The sequence below is a fragment of the Liolophura sinensis genome, chromosome 9 (genome assembly GCF_032854445.1).
Source record: "Liolophura sinensis isolate JHLJ2023 chromosome 9, CUHK_Ljap_v2, whole genome shotgun sequence".
In the NCBI taxonomy this organism is placed as follows: Eukaryota; Metazoa; Mollusca; class Polyplacophora; order Chitonida; family Chitonidae; genus Liolophura; species Liolophura sinensis.
Genome location: NC_088303.1, coordinates 32,476,747 through 32,496,931, shown reverse-complemented (window position 1 = coordinate 32,496,931; position 20,185 = coordinate 32,476,747). Strand labels below are relative to the sequence as shown.

General features: G+C 39.2%; 1 protein-coding gene across 1 annotated transcript; it reads right to left on the bottom strand.

Moving 5' to 3' along the window:
• Window positions 1–5,793: 5,793 nt before the first annotated feature.
• Window positions 5,794–12,910, bottom strand: LOC135475792 (L-methionine gamma-lyase-like). The gene is made up of 9 exons (XM_064755732.1): window positions 12,680–12,910; window positions 11,911–12,069; window positions 11,021–11,158; window positions 10,459–10,628; window positions 9,788–9,899; window positions 9,126–9,239; window positions 8,245–8,382; window positions 7,258–7,403; window positions 5,794–5,863 (listed from the first exon to the last, which is right to left on the bottom strand). Exons 1-9 carry the CDS (start codon window positions 12,908–12,910, stop codon window positions 5,794–5,796), a joined length of 1,278 nt encoding a protein of 425 aa, XP_064611802.1.
• Window positions 12,911–20,185: the final 7,275 nt, after the last annotated feature.

The window sequence follows — 20,185 nt, the reverse complement described above, 5'->3', positions numbered from 1 at the left end:
GTGATAGATGAGCTCTGTCTCCGAAAGAAAAACGTGTTTTTAGGAGTCGAAACCGATCTTTCAAGATGACCGAGAAAGTTGCCGAGTAGCTAAACTCGAAGGTCTTCTTCGATGTTTGGGCCCAAATCGAACTTTTCTTACTTCCGCGTTCAAATATCAAATGAACCTTTTGTCTTTTTCGTCTGTGTTCATCTTTGTGTAGACGCTAAATATGGCCCAAATCATCTAGTTTCCTCGGTAAACCCGCTCACTGGATGTGAATGTGAAGGCAAGTAACAAGGTTTGTACTGATAGATACCAGTGAAACATTTGTCACACAATGCTTATCGATGGTTATCTTATTTCCTGAAAGTCTATATCACGGCAGGTTACCAGATCCCATCGAAAGGCTGAAAGGGGAGTGAAAAGAGGCTAAATACGAGGTAAGAAGAGGGGTAACGGGAGGTACGTGACACGAGATGTTGAATGGGAAGTGGTAAGAGGGCAAATGGAAGGTGGTAAGAGGGCAAATGGAAGGTGGTAAGATGCTGAATGGGAGGTGAGGGTGTGGGTACGAGGCCGAGTAGGAATATGAAAAATCTCCCGATTTATCCCGTGATCAAACTATAGAATAGTGATGAAAGAAGATGAATAATGGCTTAGGAAGAGCAGGAACCACGTAACTATACGTTAGCGACAAAATTCTTTTGGTATGTAAGAAAATGATGGCGTGATAACAGCTGTCACATTGTGTGCCAAGCTTTCCCATGGCATTCGTATCCAGACAACCTGTTAACTGCCTCAGTTGAGGGAAATATTCCTCTAAGCATGCCAATCGTGAAAGGCATACTTACTTTGCTCTCGCAGGTGAATAAAAAAGCTTTGTGTGTTTTTTCGTTCTGTTTTCTATTAACTCCCTTAACTTTAATTAACTTTCTGAAAGGAACATGTATTTTGCCTAGGGGACTGACGGGCATTGGTGAAAGTTTGCTTTATGGATAGGACTTTTTATGTCCAAGAGGATTCGGACAATTGTTCTTAGAAATAGCTCATAGAACATGCCTGCTATTGTATTCTCGTGTTACCAATGGCTATGAGGTAACGAAAGATTAGTTTTTGAGGTTAGGACATTCACCGTTTGGACAACATACCGATCCTCGGACAAAGAATCTGTGATAGATAATATGGATACGAAGTTAACTGATAAAAAAGATTCATTTACTATTATCGTAAATTTTCCCTGCTTTTCACTGTTCGTGGGGTTTTGTGGATTACGTTTGCCTGCACGTTTCAGCAACACTAGATTAGTTGAACATTTCTACCAATATTTCTTGCATATGTGTACGCCAGACAGGAACATTGCCAAAGGCTGATGTTTTACTGCTGTTACTTCAGACAAAATTTGTTGATCACAGCATATATGAATTATATATAAATCAATATTACTTACACCATCTGACATAAACAGCCAGACCCTATTCGATAGAGCTTTATTTCAGCGTACAAACAAGTTCCGGTTTTACGATGAGCACGAAACATGCAATTACTAATGAGTGATTTTATGTGTTCCGGACATAGGTTCGATGTTGCTGATTGACAAATTTATTAACTGTCGTCTGAGAGAAAGTGAAAGTATTTGCCATCGGTGAAACATGAATTGTTTCTTGTGTTAAGGTTACACGAATGCATTTATTTTTCGTACTATCTATTTTGTAAATTTGTTAACGTCTACCTCAGTGATATTTTTTCCTTAACTTTGGCGTGGTACAATGCCACAAAACCTCATGCAGCTTGCGCTTTTCTCTACAACATATCAAAAACTCAACCTAACATGACCACTATTTTTCAGCTCTGATTGCTGGAAGTGCTGTCCTATCAATTTGTTACCTTGGTAAGCTCCAGAGTGGGAAGTAGCACTGGCAAAACAGTTTTTATTTGTATCCAAAACAAGAAAAATTCTGATGTATTGTAACTAGATCCGAAATAGTATTTTTATAGTAAGTTTATAGCGCCTCAACAAGCTATAATGTCTGTGTGTCAGTATTACCCAGTTAGTGCTCTTTCGCAAATTCAGTTCGGAGACAAATCTTGGACGCAATTGCCTGAATTACGCATGTGTAACGATCCACAGATATATGTAATTAACCCGTTTCATATATTACAAATCCAACATGCCAAGGGCATTTCATACATATTCGATTTATAAAAATGTACCGTAGTAGAAATTGTTGAGGGTCACTTTAGGGACCTCTGTTCTCATCTAAGTAATCATACGTTTTAGGCTTCAGGAAGCTCTGTGTGCAGAGAATTGTCAACGTTTAACGTACTTCAGTCGTGCATTTGCCAGTGCACTCAATCCAGTGCCATTGGATCCGGACTAAATTGGCATTTACTGCTCCTCAGACTGCATAATTACTGTGGGTAGCAATATTATCAGGAAGTCCACATCTACTGATTTGCGGGAAGTGTCAGGTACTTGTGAATTGATAATTTAGTGTAATTAAATGGTTGAGTTGGTTTTGTAACTTAACTACAAATGAACATCTGGTACGAAAATACCCCATGCCCAACACCTCTCACTCACACACACTTCGTCCAATTGAGAAGATATGCCTATATATGCATTACATTCCTGTCTCATCATTGTTAGTGAATGTATGTGGTTATAGTTTGGCAACTTAACTGACTATGAATGAGGTATTAGTCCGAGCATAAAACCCATATGCGTGCTTGTTGGGACCAAGAGTCTGTTTGCTTATACCCTATTTCCCAGATATAATAATAACCGTGAATATAGTAAAATGGGTTAACTGAGGGAGTAGGTAACTTTGGTAGGTAACTGCCTGGTGAAGGTGGGATATCGTCTTGTTATCGGGACGTTGCTCTTTGTGGGTTATCGGTGTACATCGTGTTTTGCACAATATCATGCAGCTGTGGATTGTCCAGTGGAAACCAATAATGGCCATTTGCACACGCAATGGAAGTGATAAGTGTTGGTATCAAGTAATTAAAATTATGATGGGTACTTACTGTCTCCTAGCTTATATACAATGGCAGTTAGTTCTATTAATTGGGGAAATAACACAGCCCGGGGAAAACCTTGCACGTACATAATTGCACGCCATAATTCTCAAGACAGGTGGTCTTCAACCAATGTTATTAGACTGCACAAAAGCCCACATGAAAGCCATTGATTGGTCTTTGTTACCCATGCCCCAAGAACAAAATAAGGCCGCATCTTACCGCTTAATTTCTGAAATAAGTTTACATCTGTAATATCTGTCTCTTTATTGACAATAATTAGTTGCTATAATTAAGGACAAATTAATTATTACTTGCTCAGATTTTACGTCCAGGAACGATTTAGGTACAATACAAATCTGATGCATTTATTTTCTTGGGCGATACTTCAAAGAGGGCAGAGTTGATATTTCTAAAACCTCCTGTCACTGTGATGAAAAAAAAAACACAATCAAATATTGTTTAATAAGAATTGATTATCTTCAATCAGTAATGGCTAGTTTGTGTATTACATGACATTGTAATATGACTGATGGCCGGATGTGTACTAACTGTGATTCTTCTCGGCTCATGGCTTTGTTCGCTACTGCAATCAATATATTGGGTCATCTCGTTCCAGACAAAATTACAAACGTTTTACAACAAAAATGACTATGTGTGTCAATAGATCAATACAAATAGTAAATCAGCCCTTTGTTTTTAGTTTCAGTTGATTACACTGTAACTTTTACTATTGTGCAAAACGTTATAACGCTAACATCGCGGAATTCACGAATTAATAGGAGGCTATGGTCGTCGCTTGCCTCAGTCTCAATATGCAATGTAAATACACCACGTAAAAGCAAATGACATAATAAAATAAGCAGATGATGGCCTCTTTGTGGTGTAAGGCTTAACAACGACAAACCTGGGGAGTACTGTCACGAGTAAAAAGCACTTGCAATGTCTGCATGCAGTTTGGACAGAAAGGAACCAAAAGTATGTGGCAGGGATTATAGGTTGTCATGCAGTAAAGGGCTGATTGTAAATTCAACATGGCTTTGCGTATATATCGACGAATGTCAAAACACATCAAAACGTATATAAATTGTTGGTATATATTACGCAGTTCGCATTCATCTTTTCATGTCATAAAAACATCTTTGCCCACAGACCATGACCTAAGAGCGGGAAACTTTCATGTGGTGCTAGCACAAAAATATCAATTGCGGAGAATGGAAATAGACGCAGAATATGCAAAGAAAAACGGACACACATAGGTGCCAGAAGAGGCACAGATCTAGGAAGTGTTCGCTTTTTTTTTTTACAAGAATGGGGCTTGACTTACTATCAATTGTTAAATCTGCCAGAACTAAGAGGGCTCCATATCTTTTGTTGTGTTTTTTTTTTACCAAATTGTTACATACCGTGGTCAAATGATCACTGGATACATCAGCAATGTGCAGATATTTTGATACGCCCTTAGTGCTGTGTTGAGACAACAACACATACCTTGATCACATAAAACCTATACCAAGCTAGTCAAACGTACAACGACACAAACTCTCTATGTTCAAAATTGTGTAGTTTATATGAATGGGTATTTATTACACATAATTTGAATCTTTTGGAATATATATTTATCCCCTTCTTTGTTTACATGTATTTATTTATTTGGCTAACACCATATCCCAAAATGTTCAATTGTTTACAAAGGCGGTCAGTTTTATGGCTGAAGAACACCGGGTTGCCCGGGGTATATATACCACCACAGTTTCATAAGATATTGATGAACTTTTCAAACGTATGATGTACACTGAAGTACCTCAGAACAGATTATACAGACGAAACTATCCGCGACAGGCGCCATGAGCAAAACCCTTTTAGACAATGATTGAAAGGTAAACTAAATATTCGTGTCAGCCATGTAACATGTACGGCCATCGACCCCGTAATATCAACGCTCACTCTCTGAAATGCGACACAAATAACTGTGCGCAGTAAATCGGCATTTGGCGGTAATCTCTGAAGGCTTTGTCTTTTTAGTGTCACCTGAATGGTGTTATTATTTCGTCCCTATGACTAGTCAGTCTCCATGTTTACTATATAGTTGTCTCCAAGGCATGAAAAATTTACCTAAGATCTGTTATATTCACACATGTAAATAGACTCCCGTTTTTGTCCGAATTCCTTAACAAATATGCATTTCTGCCCTCTCCCCTTCCTGAAACAAACAAACAAAAAAAACAAAAAAAAACAAAAAAAAAAAAAAAAAAAAACGCTGTAATTGCATAAATCCAAAACTCTTAGAGTCTGACGTTTAAACAACAACGAGCAATAAACCCCGACATTAAGATGGTTATTGGTATCCCACTTTGATACGATTTTTATTGAGATCACTTTTTACACCAAGATGAATAACCATTTTTATTGACTGTGGTCTTTATGTTCAAACAAAATTAATTGGAACAAAGGCCTAATGCTTTCTGGGAGGCAGAAATAGACTACGTATGACAATCGTGACAAATTTGATATTTGCGACTTTTAATGAGTGAAAGTACTGGGACAGCCGCCAATGCAACTGTTTTTGTTGGTGGGTCCATAGTTTACGAGACCCGTTCAACAACACTGCACCTTAGTCGTGAATCCCCAGCTGACATGAGAGTTCAGAGAATTGCAGTTTGTCAGGATTGTGTTTGTATCCATTAACCGCAAGCTTTCTTCTAGACAGTGTGTTGGAGGAAAACAAAGCCAGCCGTTCTGCGCCATCGTTGTAATTCTCTTAGAAGAGGACTGGAATCCCACGGTGTTTACTCAGAGAGACACCTTATCCAATGCCTGGCTTAAGTCTCGGATCAGGTCATCTGCATTCTCAATGCCCACACTAGAAAATAAAGCACAACCACCACTAATATTACTTTACATACACATGTCGTTATTGCTTAGTTTATCTTATTTGTGTTTTACATTGTCGCAAAAGATAAAAGATAGTTTACTTATACAACATACGGGTTGAGGGTTCAGATCCGGCTATGGACAGGGGATTTGTAGATTCGCCCTATTCACTGTCGGTGAGGCCATGCTGAGAATAAGCAGTTGACAATGTTCGCAATATGGCTTGCACAATCTAACGTTCCTTGAAAATCACGTGCCCTCAATAAGTATAGTGTACATATCTGTAAATCGCGCGTGGGGATATTGCTTAGTATAAACTTGCCAAAGGACGATGGTTCCAACGTATAGATGAAAATTTTTTGGGTATGGCGTTAAACCGTTATCAAATAAATCAAATAAATATACGACGGCACCTGGATTTAAGGGAAGATAAATGAGACAGTGTCTGTAGAAAAACACCGTCCTTTGGCAACTGGACATAAAATCACGGCTGAACCAGCTATATCAATACTGGAACACACTACCTTATTTGCTCTGTCGTCAGCCAGGAGAGAAACGTCTTAAATGTTCAATCCTAATCTACGTAATCGTCAACGTTCTGAAGCTCTTTAGTGAATAAGATAGAGATAATTTGATGAAAACTTAAGCTGGATAGTTCTCTGTTGAACACAGTTGAAGATTGTCAACAACTGACAATGGTTAACCTAGTTTTGAGTATATGTGGCGAAACGGACATTGGTGTACCAGCCAACAGCCAATATGGACGTTCCGGGTCAACAATCGCAGCGCCAATTCCTCAAAACGACATTTAATGCAAACCACCAAAGAACTAATAAAGTATATAGAGCACAATATTGGGACGGAATCATGCAGTAAGTAGTTTTCGATGATTTTGGAAAGGCACAAATGTGTTCAAGTCACATGAGTGAAGTCACTATCCAAATCGTGTACCACACTAGTATTGAAGATGCAGATAAAAAATCTATCTCAGTTGCGCTTTGATTGCAACTGTTCATATGTTCGATGTGGCGGCCTAATTCAACGCAACAAATATACGAGCCCATTCCTGTCGTTTAGTATATCTGCAGGCCTACACTTAATTTTGGTCTACATGTACAACAATTTTGCAGGAAAGATCTTCACACATATAAAGAAAGGACTACAGCATGGAATGTAATATTAGAACAGTGACAGTTTGATAGTTGTCAAATGTTCCAATATATTACCGATGAAATCAGGCTTCTTGTTATTTTCATGACAATCTAGACAATCCAGAAGCCCATCGCCCCCCGTTGGAGTAAGTGTTAAATTAAAATTAACTTTCAAATAGGACTATACACTGAAAGATATTCTTTACAAATAGAAAACTAGAGGTGGGAATACCTTAACCGAATGTGTCCATCCCCAATCCTCTGAGCACGACGATCCTCGTCAGACACAATCAGTGGTCCGTGCGTCATCGATGCCGTGTGCTCTATCAGCGACTGGACACCTCCCAGAGATACGGCCAGGTTGATTATTCGGACATTCTGCAAAATTTATGATGATATCTAAGCATTTAAGTAATATATATATGTGTGTCTTTCACGACACACCCCATGATATTTCTTTCGCAACGAAAACGTTAAGTACTCTGCGTGAAGAAGGCTGGTGAATTCCTGAAAAAATATTCATATGTATTTATTTCTTTCTTTTTTGATTGGTGTTTTACGCCGTACTCAAGAATATTACACTTATACGAGGAAGTCAGCATGACCTGGTCTTGAACTCACATATATCGATATCGGGACGCATTTCATTTACATAACTGTCAAAACAAACAGATGTTCTCTTCACTACTAACCACCTAAATGCGTTCAAAATAAATTATGGGATAAATAGGATATGCAATATGACCCATGATATCGAGTTTATTAATCTCGTTTGATAAAATTCTTTCAACGTTTAATGAAAGTACTATGAGTAGTACTTAAGTATTTTTTTGGAGAATTACTTCTTCAGAATGAAAGGTAGTAACTAAGTATCCCATAGCGTTAAAAAAAATTCTGAAGAATCTTTATGAATACGGGCACACGAGCGACTTCAAAACAGAGCTTGGAAAGGGAGTTTGTGGATATCACATCCCCCCCCCCTCCTTCACCTCAGTGATTATGGGGAAATTAGTCCAAAACTGCCTAACATCGTATAACTGAAATATTTTTGAGTACATTAAACAAGACATAAGTAAATTCTCCGTCGACGGAGCATTTGTTTCATTATTTGGGGCATTCATGGTTACAGGAGAAAAAGTTTCGTTACACCATTTATTCATGCTTTTATGTTACAAGCATTTTGTTTTCGCTACCACTGAGATAATCATATATATATCACCTCAACTAAAGTAATTCCAGCACGCTTGCCTCCCTTCACATCAAATGACATCATTCCGCCGAATCCGCCCAGCATCTGTGACTTGGCCAGCTCGTGTTGAGGATGAGAAGGCAGGCCTGGGTACATCACGCGTTCTATCTGGCAGCAATAATAAAGTAAATCATAAGCTGGTAATAAGTTTGAATATTTGAAGATCATGAGCTTTAGAGAAGCAAAGATTGACCTCTGTGTGAGGGAATGGTCACCCTGGCCAGTGACATACAGCAATAAAGGTTTTGGCTGTTGTGATTTGTTTTCAGCGCCAACTACTTGTTCAACTTGTAAAAACTGGCGTAGATCTGAACACATATCTTGCTCTGTGTCTGATTTAAAATTAAGACAGAGATGTGGATTACATGGATAAAAAACATAGTAACTCAGGTGACGAATTTAGTCTAACATTGTGTGACTTCTTTCTTCATTTTTAGCAACATTTTGTTAAAAATACTTTACAACCCGTTCGATAGAGAATGAAGCCCATTTTTGACATTCTGGAACCATGTTTTGTTTATTTATTTATTTATTTGATTGGTGTTTTACGCCGTACTCAAGAATATTTCACTTATACGACGGCGGCCAGCATTATGGCGGGTTGAAACCGGGCAGAGCTCGGGGGAAACCCACGACCATCCGCAGGTTGCTGCAACCTTCCCACTTACGGCCGGAGAGGAAGCCAGCATGAGCTGGACTTGAACTCACAGCGACCGCATTGGTGAGAGGCTCCTGTGTCATTACGCTGCGCTAGCGCGCTAACCGACTGAGCCACGGAGGCCCCCGGAACCATGTTTTGAGTCTGCAATAGGATATGTACGTTTTCTATAGCTTCGCTTGGTTAGCAATACCTTTGGATGTTTTTCCAAGAATTCGGCTATCTTCATGGCGTTGGCGCAGTGTTTTTCCATTCTTATTCCGAGGGTCCTAATTCCTCTTAACAGAAGGCTTGAATCATGGGGACTCTGTTACAGAAAACATTGAGAAACAGGAATCTTCAAGCTTTAGCTGACGCATTGCATTCAGACACCATCTCCAAAAAGTTGTTTGCTGGCGTATTATCATTTGACAGATTACACTGAGTAGCTATGCCCCGTAATCTTCCAATTTCTGCTGATGCATCACCCCATTATTTTAAACACACCGAAAAGCAGAATACATGTAGAAGTCTCCGCTATTCTAAAAATTTCTCTTTGAGCATTATCATTGTACACAATTCTCAGTGGCCATCCCAGTTTTGTTGATACATCGAGAAACCACATTTAGTAATCTTGAAATTTAGCTTAAGGCATTGCAATCGACGGAATGCTTTGAGAAACAGCATCGATGGGCAGTAGTGCCAAACACATATCAGGGGTGACAAATTCAAACACATAGGTTTGTTGGTGACAAATTCATGCGAACAACTTCACTGGTGACACGGACAGGTTCAATTTGACAGCACCACAGGTCTGGATCACAAACAATGTTCTGACCTATTCTAATAAAGAATGAACGCAAGTCTCATACATACCAAGACACAGCCTATCATCATTTGCATATGACGCAGCTTCTGCCACATTTCCGGCGTCTTCACGGTCAGACAGCCAGCCAACAAATCTGAGTGACCGCCCACGTACTTTGTGCTGGAGGCAAAGGAAGTGTGTCAAAGTTGGAAGGAGTAGTCGTGTAGCACTTTGTCATGTGGTGTCGGGAGGAGCCCCATAATTTGACAAATTTTAAAGACAATGAACACTTTTTGAACACTTTAATTTGTGGTGTTAAGAGTGGTACAAAATGCTACAGTGGCAACATGAGCAGTTAGAACAAATCACTGAATTAAAAAAAGAACAGCGTAGTAAGATAGTTTACCGGTGTCCTTTTTTTTAATAAGTAGAACCAGATACTAGGGTGGAACCTTTCTCAGTGCAATGGCGATTCGAGTCCAAGCTCGTCATTGGAGCATTTTACTACAAAGCTTTACCTCTAACGAACACCTATTTGAGCTGAAAATTGGATTAAGTTTCAGTTTACAATGCCGTTAACTAGTTACAGTTCAAATTTAAGATGTTATTTTCTTCATAGAAATGAACGCGCACAGGAGTAGTATTTGCATAGTTTGTTACAATGTATGTCTCAAAAAGAAGATCAAACTGTCTTCAAATTTACAGTGGTAATTAAGAGCATGTATCGCGAAAATCTCACCAACTGTGCATAGAAATGTCAACCCCGAACTGCAACGACCTCTGAATATACGGCGAAGCGAATGTACCATCAACAAACGTGGTAATTCCTAAGGAATTGCCGAGCTCCGCGAACGCCTTTATGTCTGTTAAGCTCATGTCTGGGTTACATGGAGTCTCTGTGTACAGCAACTGGAACACAAACGGATGTCTTGATCAGTTGTCCAAATGTATTATAAACTCTTGCCCTTGTTTAAATAATCACATTATGTGCCATTCTACGGGGTTAGTGGTCAGGACTAATTGGCTGGACAATGCTTGCAATTTCTTCACCAAAGGTAGAGTTCAAGGCCGTCCCGTCAGCAGTCGCAATTATGAAGCGGTTAGTCAGCTATAACGCGTTTAGGGGACATAAAAGTGATAATAGAGTGGACGGTGATTCACTTTGAGAAAGAATTTGTACAAATTTTCCAGGTTAAACCATCCACTGGAGAATGTTACGTCACGTGTAATAGCATGACCTTTTCTCTGATATTCTAAGTTACCTCACGATGCTTGTGTAACAGTAGTTCTGGAACACTCACCTTGGTGTTTGACTTGACCAGCTTCTTGTATTCTTCAACGCTCGATCCAGACTCCACGTGGCTAATCTCAATGTTGAATCTGGGCAGGATACTCTTAAACAGCTCAAATGTCCCGCTGTACAGCGGCGTCGGTGCAATCTACATACATGAAAAATCATAATTAAACACTGCAGTGAAATCAGAATCGCGCAAAATGGGCCCACAAACAACCAAAGTAAACCATTCAAAGACAATAACAATTTAATAAGAATGCATTTTTATATTTCTTAAAATGTTTTCATATTAATGTTTTCTGAATTTTATCTTTCGAATAAACTTTCGTTGATTAATTACAACAGACAAAATGTGACGTAAGGCGAAAGGATCTATACTCTACCTATAAGCTTTGTTCCAAATCATTCTGATTACCGTTACTTTTAATAAAGGTAATGTATTCTTGAGACACAGGCAAACATTAACTTTCATACCTGCTGTATACGTCCATACTAAAAGTATCAGTAATTTCGCCAAAGTACTTCTGTAAGCTGCTTACAAGCAAACTAATCTTTTGGACAATTGTTTTATTAATGACACTAGAATAATTTGAAAAACAAAAACATTCAAACTGCAGTTTCTTTCTAACAGTATGAACATCCAACATATCGATGGGCGGAGCTTGTCGGGTTACGTGTCACTGGCAAAAGGCAATTGATAGAGTATGACCATCCAACATATTAATGAGGGGAGCTTGTCGGGTTACGTGTCACTGGCAAAAGGCAATTGATAGAGTATGACTGATTTTCAAGAGAGATGAATACAAGCGACATGTTAAGGGAAACAGACAATGGTATGTGATCAACTCATGTCATACACTCTCTTTTACTAACGCAATGGAGCAAAATTAACCTTACCACGTGGTCTCCGGCATTGACACACCCTAAGACAGCAGTGGACACAGCAGCCATCCCACTGGAAAACAATAAAGAACCTGCTCCACCCTCCACGGCGTTAATGGCACATTCCGCTGAGTCTGATGTGAAATTACCCATGCGTGAGTATAAATGACCGCCCTAGATATAAAAAAGCATCCCACGTTATTATTGATACAATAAACAATGTTTCCTCTGTCAAACCATGCCACCATCGCAATATCAGCAATACTCTGTCAGGAAAGAGAATTTTAACATACAATTTTCTGTTTTCTTGGCTAATTCGATGCATGTATTTTATTTATTATAACGTCCTTTAAATTACTGGATGATATCGCGATGTTTGAGATGTTGTTGAACTGGCCTCGTGCTTCTTTACACTGATGCAGTCCCTGATGGAGTCAAGCCGAAAGTCATAAATTAGCAAAGTTGAAAGTTATTCGCTTGGTAAGAGCATGAGACATACACTGTCTGAATCGGAGTCGATCGTTGCCAGTGGTAAAGTTTCAGTAATAAGTGGGCATTGGGAGAGACATCTTCGTGATTTGATTGAGATCAAATTGAGAGCTTTATTAAACACCTGCTAAAAAGCAAATTAATAAACTGGTTTGTTGTCATAAGGTCCAAAGGGGCAATAGCTATTTGAATCAATATTGTTTTAAATGACCTTGTTCATAACAACATATTTTAATTTTAAACACTTCCTTCATGTGACTACAGAAATGCACAGGAACAAAGAAGGTTCGTCTACCTGTGTGATGACGTCACAGTAGTCTTCCACGTTTCTGAGGACGTAAGTGGAAGCGTGGTAAATGGGCGGGACCAGAGGCTGGGTTTTCATCACCCCGGTGACAGGCTTGTCAGAGCGGGCCAGGATGGGGCGTGTCTCCAGAGCCACATCGTCGAGGCTCAGCCCCAATACACCTGACTCTAACACAGATTTGGATGGATGCCAGTAGTCGCTGAAAACCAGAATCACCATACCAGTGATGCAATTATTGCCACTAATCAAAATGGAGAACTGGTGTATAAATTGCTAAAAAAATCACCCCTACTCGACCAACCTCTCAAAACATTTCATTTCAACTTAGAACACACGACAGACAGCATCCAGGTTTTGATATGAAGTTTATTTTGTTCGGAATGCGTTTGTAATGAACTAAGCCGAATGTTCCTGGTTAGCGTTGAACCCAAATCTTTACTTCGCTGAAAAGTTGTATCACGGTAATCAAGTTTGGCGTACGCCCTATATAGATTCCTTGGGTGCAAACGTCATTATCAGAGCAGAGGTGGAGCGGGATGGCATGAACCAGGGTATCCATAAACCTGGTTCATGCCATTAGCGATGATTTTCTGTGAAGGTCACACAAATTTGATCTCCTGATCAACACTGTAAGTTAAAGGAAAATCCTACTTGCCACAGCCAAGCTAAGCTCCACAGTCAAAGCTACATGTTATCTGAATTTATATATTATTACGCCTGTACTCGGATACGATGCACAGCGTAGATCGTGTCTGCTTAAATGTTCTTACTTAAAACCGGACTACGCCGTCAGAACAGGAACTTTGAAAGTGACGACAATAACATGCGTTACAGGTAGTTATTGATTACACTTTAAGGTTCAACATTATAGAACTTTTGCTTCACTCAAAAAGCAGAGTATAAAATGTAATAAAAGATCTACAGCATAAAGAGTAAAGCGAGAGCAGCGGCGAGAGTGCAATAGTTGGCAAATGGCCAAAGGCCTAAAACGCCTACCACTCACGAGAAGCTTCGTGCATTCAACCAATAGCTTCTTATAGCTAGCACATTAATTCTCTTTTAGAAAAAGGAGAAAAAGGAGATGTACGAAGACCCCCATAAGGTACACGTACAATAAGCTGCCCTTTTTCTTTTAATTTAATGGATCATGCGCATCGCATGGCAACCACCTCCCCACTCCAATCAGCCCCCTACCCCACCCCAACACTACCTCATACACACTTTATACTCGACATAACTATGTTGAACAAAGTAATTGTAGTCTAGGTTGATTGAAGCTACCATGGCAAAACAATACGAGACATGTTTCCATGGTAGCTAATTTAATTAGCATACCGTGTGATTGTTGTGTGGGCAAGGTTCAGGTCGTAAATTCTACATTTGTAGGCAAAACTCTAGATTGCAAGAGACAAGTAATAGGTTGAATGAGAATACCGACACTAGAACTCGAGTAAAACACCCGTGACGTCAGATTGGCCTGTGTATACGAGAGCATGCCAATACATTGGTGATGATAGAGGACAGTAGGTTAGTATCAGAGGTCAAGAGGTCAGAACTACATGTGCCCTCCACGAGCGCTTCACGCCCTTATTTCATCTGTATTAAAGGTAAAGAAAAAACACCAACAAGTCTACCTAAATCGAAAGTGTAGGTGCACTAAACAAGGAGCACTAAACAAGGACAATGTTTACATTATCACAAGCGAGATAAATAATATACACCTGTGTGTCCGAATGTTGTGGGAGGAGCTATAGTGTTAGAAAGTTATCGCCCATGGCTCGAAGCTCTCTAATGTTCCAAGTAAATTAAATGATTTGAGCCCAAAATACTTAAAAAAAATCTTTCGTCTACGTTCTGGTGTATTTAACAAAAAAAAAAAACAACGAATTTTCTCATTAGAGCTGGTCATATCAACGAAAAACAAAGAATTCGTTATATTTTTAATAAATGCTTGGGGTGTCTTTTCCATGAACGTATTTGCTAATCTTTCAGACCATCAAGTGGCGTGTGTAGACTGATTGCAAAGGTACTTATAAAGCTGTCCGTGCACAGAGGAAATGATCAACAAGAGACTGATATCATACACAGTATTTGGGGAAGGCTGACCGAGGTGGTTAGCGTGTCAGCGCTGCGCAATGGCTCAGGAACCCCTCACCAATGGGAAAATTGTGAGTTCAAGTCCACCTCATGCTGGCTCCCTCTCCGATTTTGTAACCTGCGGATGGTTGTGAGTTTCTCCTTGGCTCTGCCGTGTTTTCTCACTCTATAATGCTGGCTGCCATCGTATAAGTAAAATATTCTTGAGTACAGCGAAAAACACCAATCCAATCCGATAATAAATAACTGTTAGTTATAAAAGTTGTGCACATACCAACTAATGCAAGTGAAATTACCAAGGATCTACGGAATTGTGCCAGTTTTTGTTGCTGTGGGGGATGGCAATATCTGTTCTACATGTATCGAAGTCGAATCCACCCATTAACGATTGTGGTATGACGTTTTTCGGTCGGGATTAGGGGATTTAAGTTGTACAATCATCAAGTGTAATTCATCCCATAGACTTTACAACAGACTCTTGGCATAACATCGATCAGCGCAAATCCAATCGCATTTTTACTATTTTTTTAATCGACTAAATAATTACGTTTCACAAAATATCCGCCTCGTCTGTACTAGTGTTACCATTCAAAATCGTAATAAAGTTCCGAAAATATATAAAGCGGATCGCTTTATAACTTCTTCAAACTTTATAATCATTTTAACAATACAAAAAGTAAAAGTAGGAGTGTCATATTTGTTGAAAGGCAATCATTTGAGCTATTCTTGACACATTGTAAATAAAGAAAATTTGACTTGTTTCAGCGAATAAGGATTGTTTGCCAAAAGTCTTTGGTTTAACTTCTTTGGCGATTGTTTTCTGACATTCGTGATACATATGTACATATATACATATATATATCCACAACTGTGAAAAATGTAGACGTCTTACCTCATTTTAAGTAAAATAAGATTTCTCGACAGGAGCTAATGAAAATGATGTCGCCAGCTGGAGAGAGGGTGGTCTAATGTGGATACACCTTACTTGCTGACCAGGGTTGGTGAGGAGAGGGGGGAGTGGGGGAGAGGGGGAGAGGGGGAGAGGGGAGCAGATATCAAGGCTTAAGTTTATAAATCGAACACATTACACAGGGATTTTCTGATAATGTAGATGCAGGGACAAACAAATGCAAATTTGGTTGAATCTGTCCTCAATAGAGCCGTGTACAGGGGAGGGGTGTGTGCAAACCAGTGTGTAGTGCATGTGGACCTAGAGAGATGTATATAAAGGCTAAACCTTACAATGGACTAGCAATCTAAAGACAATCTTTGAGCCCGCCTGTATTCTGGGTTATCACGAATTAAATGAAGTACATTTGTCGTCGTTTATGTAACAATGGTGTGACAAGAAAATTCCGTATGCTTAATCCTGAACGTTGTCTAGTTTCGACTGGCACTGCCACTGGGGTAACAGTGCAAAACGATGATATTTCGCACGCCTTTACGTCAAGTAGCAAAGCGACGCAACTGTCATGCACAGCTGGTAGTTATACATTATGTATATTTACCGCGACGACAAATCCAACCCAATAGCGCCGATTTTCGCCCTACTTCATTTTCCTGTGTTCTTTTTTTTTTTTTTTTTTGAAATGGGTTGGGCTGGGGTAGGGGCATTTGTAATAAGGGTCTATCGCCATTGGAATTGCACATTCTTGTTTTACACATTTTGCCAAACACGCTCTATTATTCTCCCTTTACATATAAAAACTAGTAAGTAAGAGGAGAGTAAGTGCGCCAGCACGGCGCAATGACCCAGGAACCTCTCACCAATGCGGTCGCTGTGAGTTCAAGTTCAATTTATGCTGGCTTCCTCTACTGCCGTACGTTGGAAGGCCTGCCAGCAACGGTCTCTAATTATGTATTGATTTTCGACAAGTAACTTATGCTTCCGTAAGAAAGATATAAGTGTAAAGAAACTGTGTATGGAAATTTTCCTTGACTTGACCTAATTACAGAAGGATTTAAGCGGTAACCGTCTCCCGGCTGTGTGGTATAATGCTGATGTGGCAGTTGAACGGCGAAGATGACTGACGTTGGGAAATTGACATTAGGCAGATCGCGTCGGGATTGTATCGCTCACGCCAGTCAGTCATGTCAGAGTTCGATACCAGTTTATGTGATTAAATGTGATTAAAATTTTCTGAATTTAAACATTTTAAGTACGCTAGTTCGCGTAATTTGATACTATGAACTCGAATCTGGTCCCCTTTCTTTTCTCTGATGCACAGTTTTTCCTCGAATTGCCATTGAAGTCCGAAAAATTGCGATTTTCTTTCATATATGGAGGTCACGTGACACAAAAGCTGAAAACAGCTGAGTGCAAAGAGCTATATGTGTACTGTATGAGTGTGGAAAATGGTTGAAGTGTCTCAATAAATGTGGGAGTTGCAGTGCTTGAAAATTTACCCCAAGTCCGATTTACTATATTTGACACTTTGACGCACCCATGTTATATAATACATTTTAAATGCAATTATGTCTAGGATGAACCTACGAATGCATGCTACGGTAGGCATGCTACCCGACGTAGTTTGACGTTCTGATCAAGAATCTGGTCTTACTTTCCTGCAATGTAATGTTTTGCCGCAAATTGCGGTCAAAGTGCGAAAAAGCGGAATTTCCACCATATTTGGAGATCACATGACAGAAAATTTTTATAGTTGTAAAGATGAAAATCGCTGTGTAATAAGGGGTATGTATGTAATATATGTAAGCCGAAAATAGTTGAACTGTGTGCAAAAACAGACGACATGCACGCCTTTAAATATTGTCCACAGGTCGATTTACTACATTTGTCACATTTATATATACATGTAATATATAGTGTACTTACACTGCACTAATGGCGATGAAGAATGTAGGCTTTCTAATAAAGTTGGTTTTATATCAATGCATTGACACCATTCAAGCAATCGGAAGTGACACCGCTTAGGTCGAAAATACCGGCTTAATCCCCGATATCGCTGCTTTGGCAGCTGTATTTATTATTCATTTTTTGTCATGCTCTTTCTCCATATTGCCTGTTTTGGCAAATACTGTTACAGTTTGTACATGTGTTGAATTTTCCATTGTCTACGCACTTCGGCAGTTGAATAAAGCTTTTCGTCGTTATGTGTGTTAGCATCCCTTGGTAAACATATGTTTTCCAAATCTTAATTTTTCCGATCATGCCAAATCAGTTCAGTGAATTACTTTCATAGTGTTTTTCTTATTTGACATTCAGTTGGGCCTTGATGCTTGGCCACCGTTATTGCTGTAAGGAATGTAACAGCTTTAATTCCAATCTGTAACTGGCCAGAAAAATCAAATTGACGCCATTAAGCTGACCTAAATTATCACTAGTAAAACCACACTGCTTAGTTTGCCGGTCAGCGAGCCATAAGGGACTAAACACTAACCATCAATGTGGCTTAAAACTATAAACCGATGATTACACCTAGATGTAAATTTTTGAACTGTGTCTAGGAAAGGCATATTCCCGAAAAGCTTATGGGCGTGGCTCATTATTTGGACATGGGGCTGAAGACATGTGTTTTCAACAAACAATGTATACCTTAGGAAATTGACATATCAACTTTTACGCAAAATGGTCAGTGAGTAAGACTGATGATAAATGTGAGACTCAGCTGAACAGACCGTAAGTCACCGAAGAATTCCACGTTAAACTAGATGTGCACAAGTAGGTCATAGCCTTTAGATCAAATGCACAAGACAGATGAGGAAATTCCCGCCAATATAAGCAGCTTGTGTACACATAGCTTAACATAGTAGTCTCCATTAAATAGATGAAAATGAGCTATGTATGCAGAGGAACGGAACGCCTAGGTGAAAAACAAAAATAAATAACTTAGTCTAGAGTTTTATATAATTTTTGTCATAATCTAAGCGATGCCCTCGAGTGATGCAGTGTGACATTTTTGTATGTTTTCCAGAATAAGAATGTATGTTTTGCAAAGTTTGCAACTTTTAAACCAGCGTTATTTATTTTTTTTTATCATTAACATTTTCTTCGACTCATCCTGTCCATATTTAGACCACAAAGCAAGAATAAATGCTAATACTGAGAAAAATGTGTCGTAAATAAACCAAGTACATGAAATGCTTGGAAGATTTCAAGTTTCTAAAAAAATAATATCTCTCTAAACAATATGATCTAATCGAGGCTGTCTCGGATTTTTAGAGGTCTTTTACATCGGACGATCTCTTTTTTAGTCCATCGAGAGCCTTTGAAAGCTGACAAATTGATGACAGAATAGTGGTCAGCCCACTCACTTAATGCTCATGGAAGTTGATGACAGAATTGTGGTCAGCCCACTCACTTAATGCTCATGGAAGTTGATGACAGAATTGTGGTCAGCCCACTCACTTAATGCTCATGGAAGTTGATGACAGAATTGTGGTCAGCCCACTCACTTAATGCTCATGGAAGTTGATGACAGAATTGTGGTCAGCCCACTCACTTAATGCTCATGGAAGTTGATGACAGAATTGTGGTCAGCCCACTCACTTAATGCTCATGGAAGTTGATGACAGAATTGTGGTCAGCCCACTCACTTAATGCTCATGGAAACCCCAATCTCCCATGATTGCGTGGCGACTTTGTCTCCGAAACCAAGATGAGTAACTATAGTTTATCTGCCAGTATTCAGGCACTCGATTCTTAATAATGACAGGCAGGGCTTATTTAAATTATTCATTATTGAAGTAACACTTCTCCATAAAAGAACAACAGAGGTGGTAAACTTGCAGATAGAAATTGTCCATCCTACTGCGTGTGCCATTCACGTTGTTTCCCGGTAGAAAGTTCGTTGGGTGCATATTGTGAAGGTCATTATAGACAAACAACGTCCGCACATTTCCTGTCCTGTCAGAGTGACTGCCGTAGGCTTTCCACCAGAATTTAATCACCGGGCTTGTGCTGTCAAGATCATGGACATGCGCACATGATTGATGTATTATTTATGGTTATGTAGTAGAGATGTAGTCATGTGATAATAGTCCATGGGACGCACATGGAGTGGTAGCTTTATTCACCTTATAAGGCGTTTCGCAAATTACAAAAAAAAAAGAAAAAAAAAAAGAAAAAAAAAACAAGAAAAAGACCAATATATCGTGAACTCTTAGTTAATAATATAATAACACCGATTTAAAAGGATGGTTTGAATTGTTTATGGAGCTAAAAATTTAGCAGTCCACATTTTGTCTATATTTCATGTACGCTATTAGCTGAATGTTCAGTTGACCTGTTCATTTACATGTACATGTTAAATTTGTAAGGCTTTCAGCTGGTTTGATAACAGTTTATCAACAGTTTATATGCCCAGATGTGTAGTTGTGTTATTTACAACCATTATTACGGTGAGTTAAGCTAGATTACCTCAGGTAAGTAGACACCTG

Bases quoted from the DNA above. Each gene is read 5' to 3' on its own strand.
- LOC135475792 (XM_064755732.1), bottom strand. From the start codon at position 12,910: ATGGTGATTCTGGTTTTCAGCGACTACTGGCATCCATCCAAATCTGTG. The intron at 12,070-12,679 runs GTAGACGAACCT...TTTTATATCTAG, and splicing joins ACTGTGACGTCATCACACAG to GGCGGTCATTTATACTCACG. The intron at 9,900-10,458 runs GTGAGATTTTCG...CTTTGCCTCCAG, and splicing joins GACATTTCTATGCACAGTTG to CACAAAGTACGTGGGCGGTC.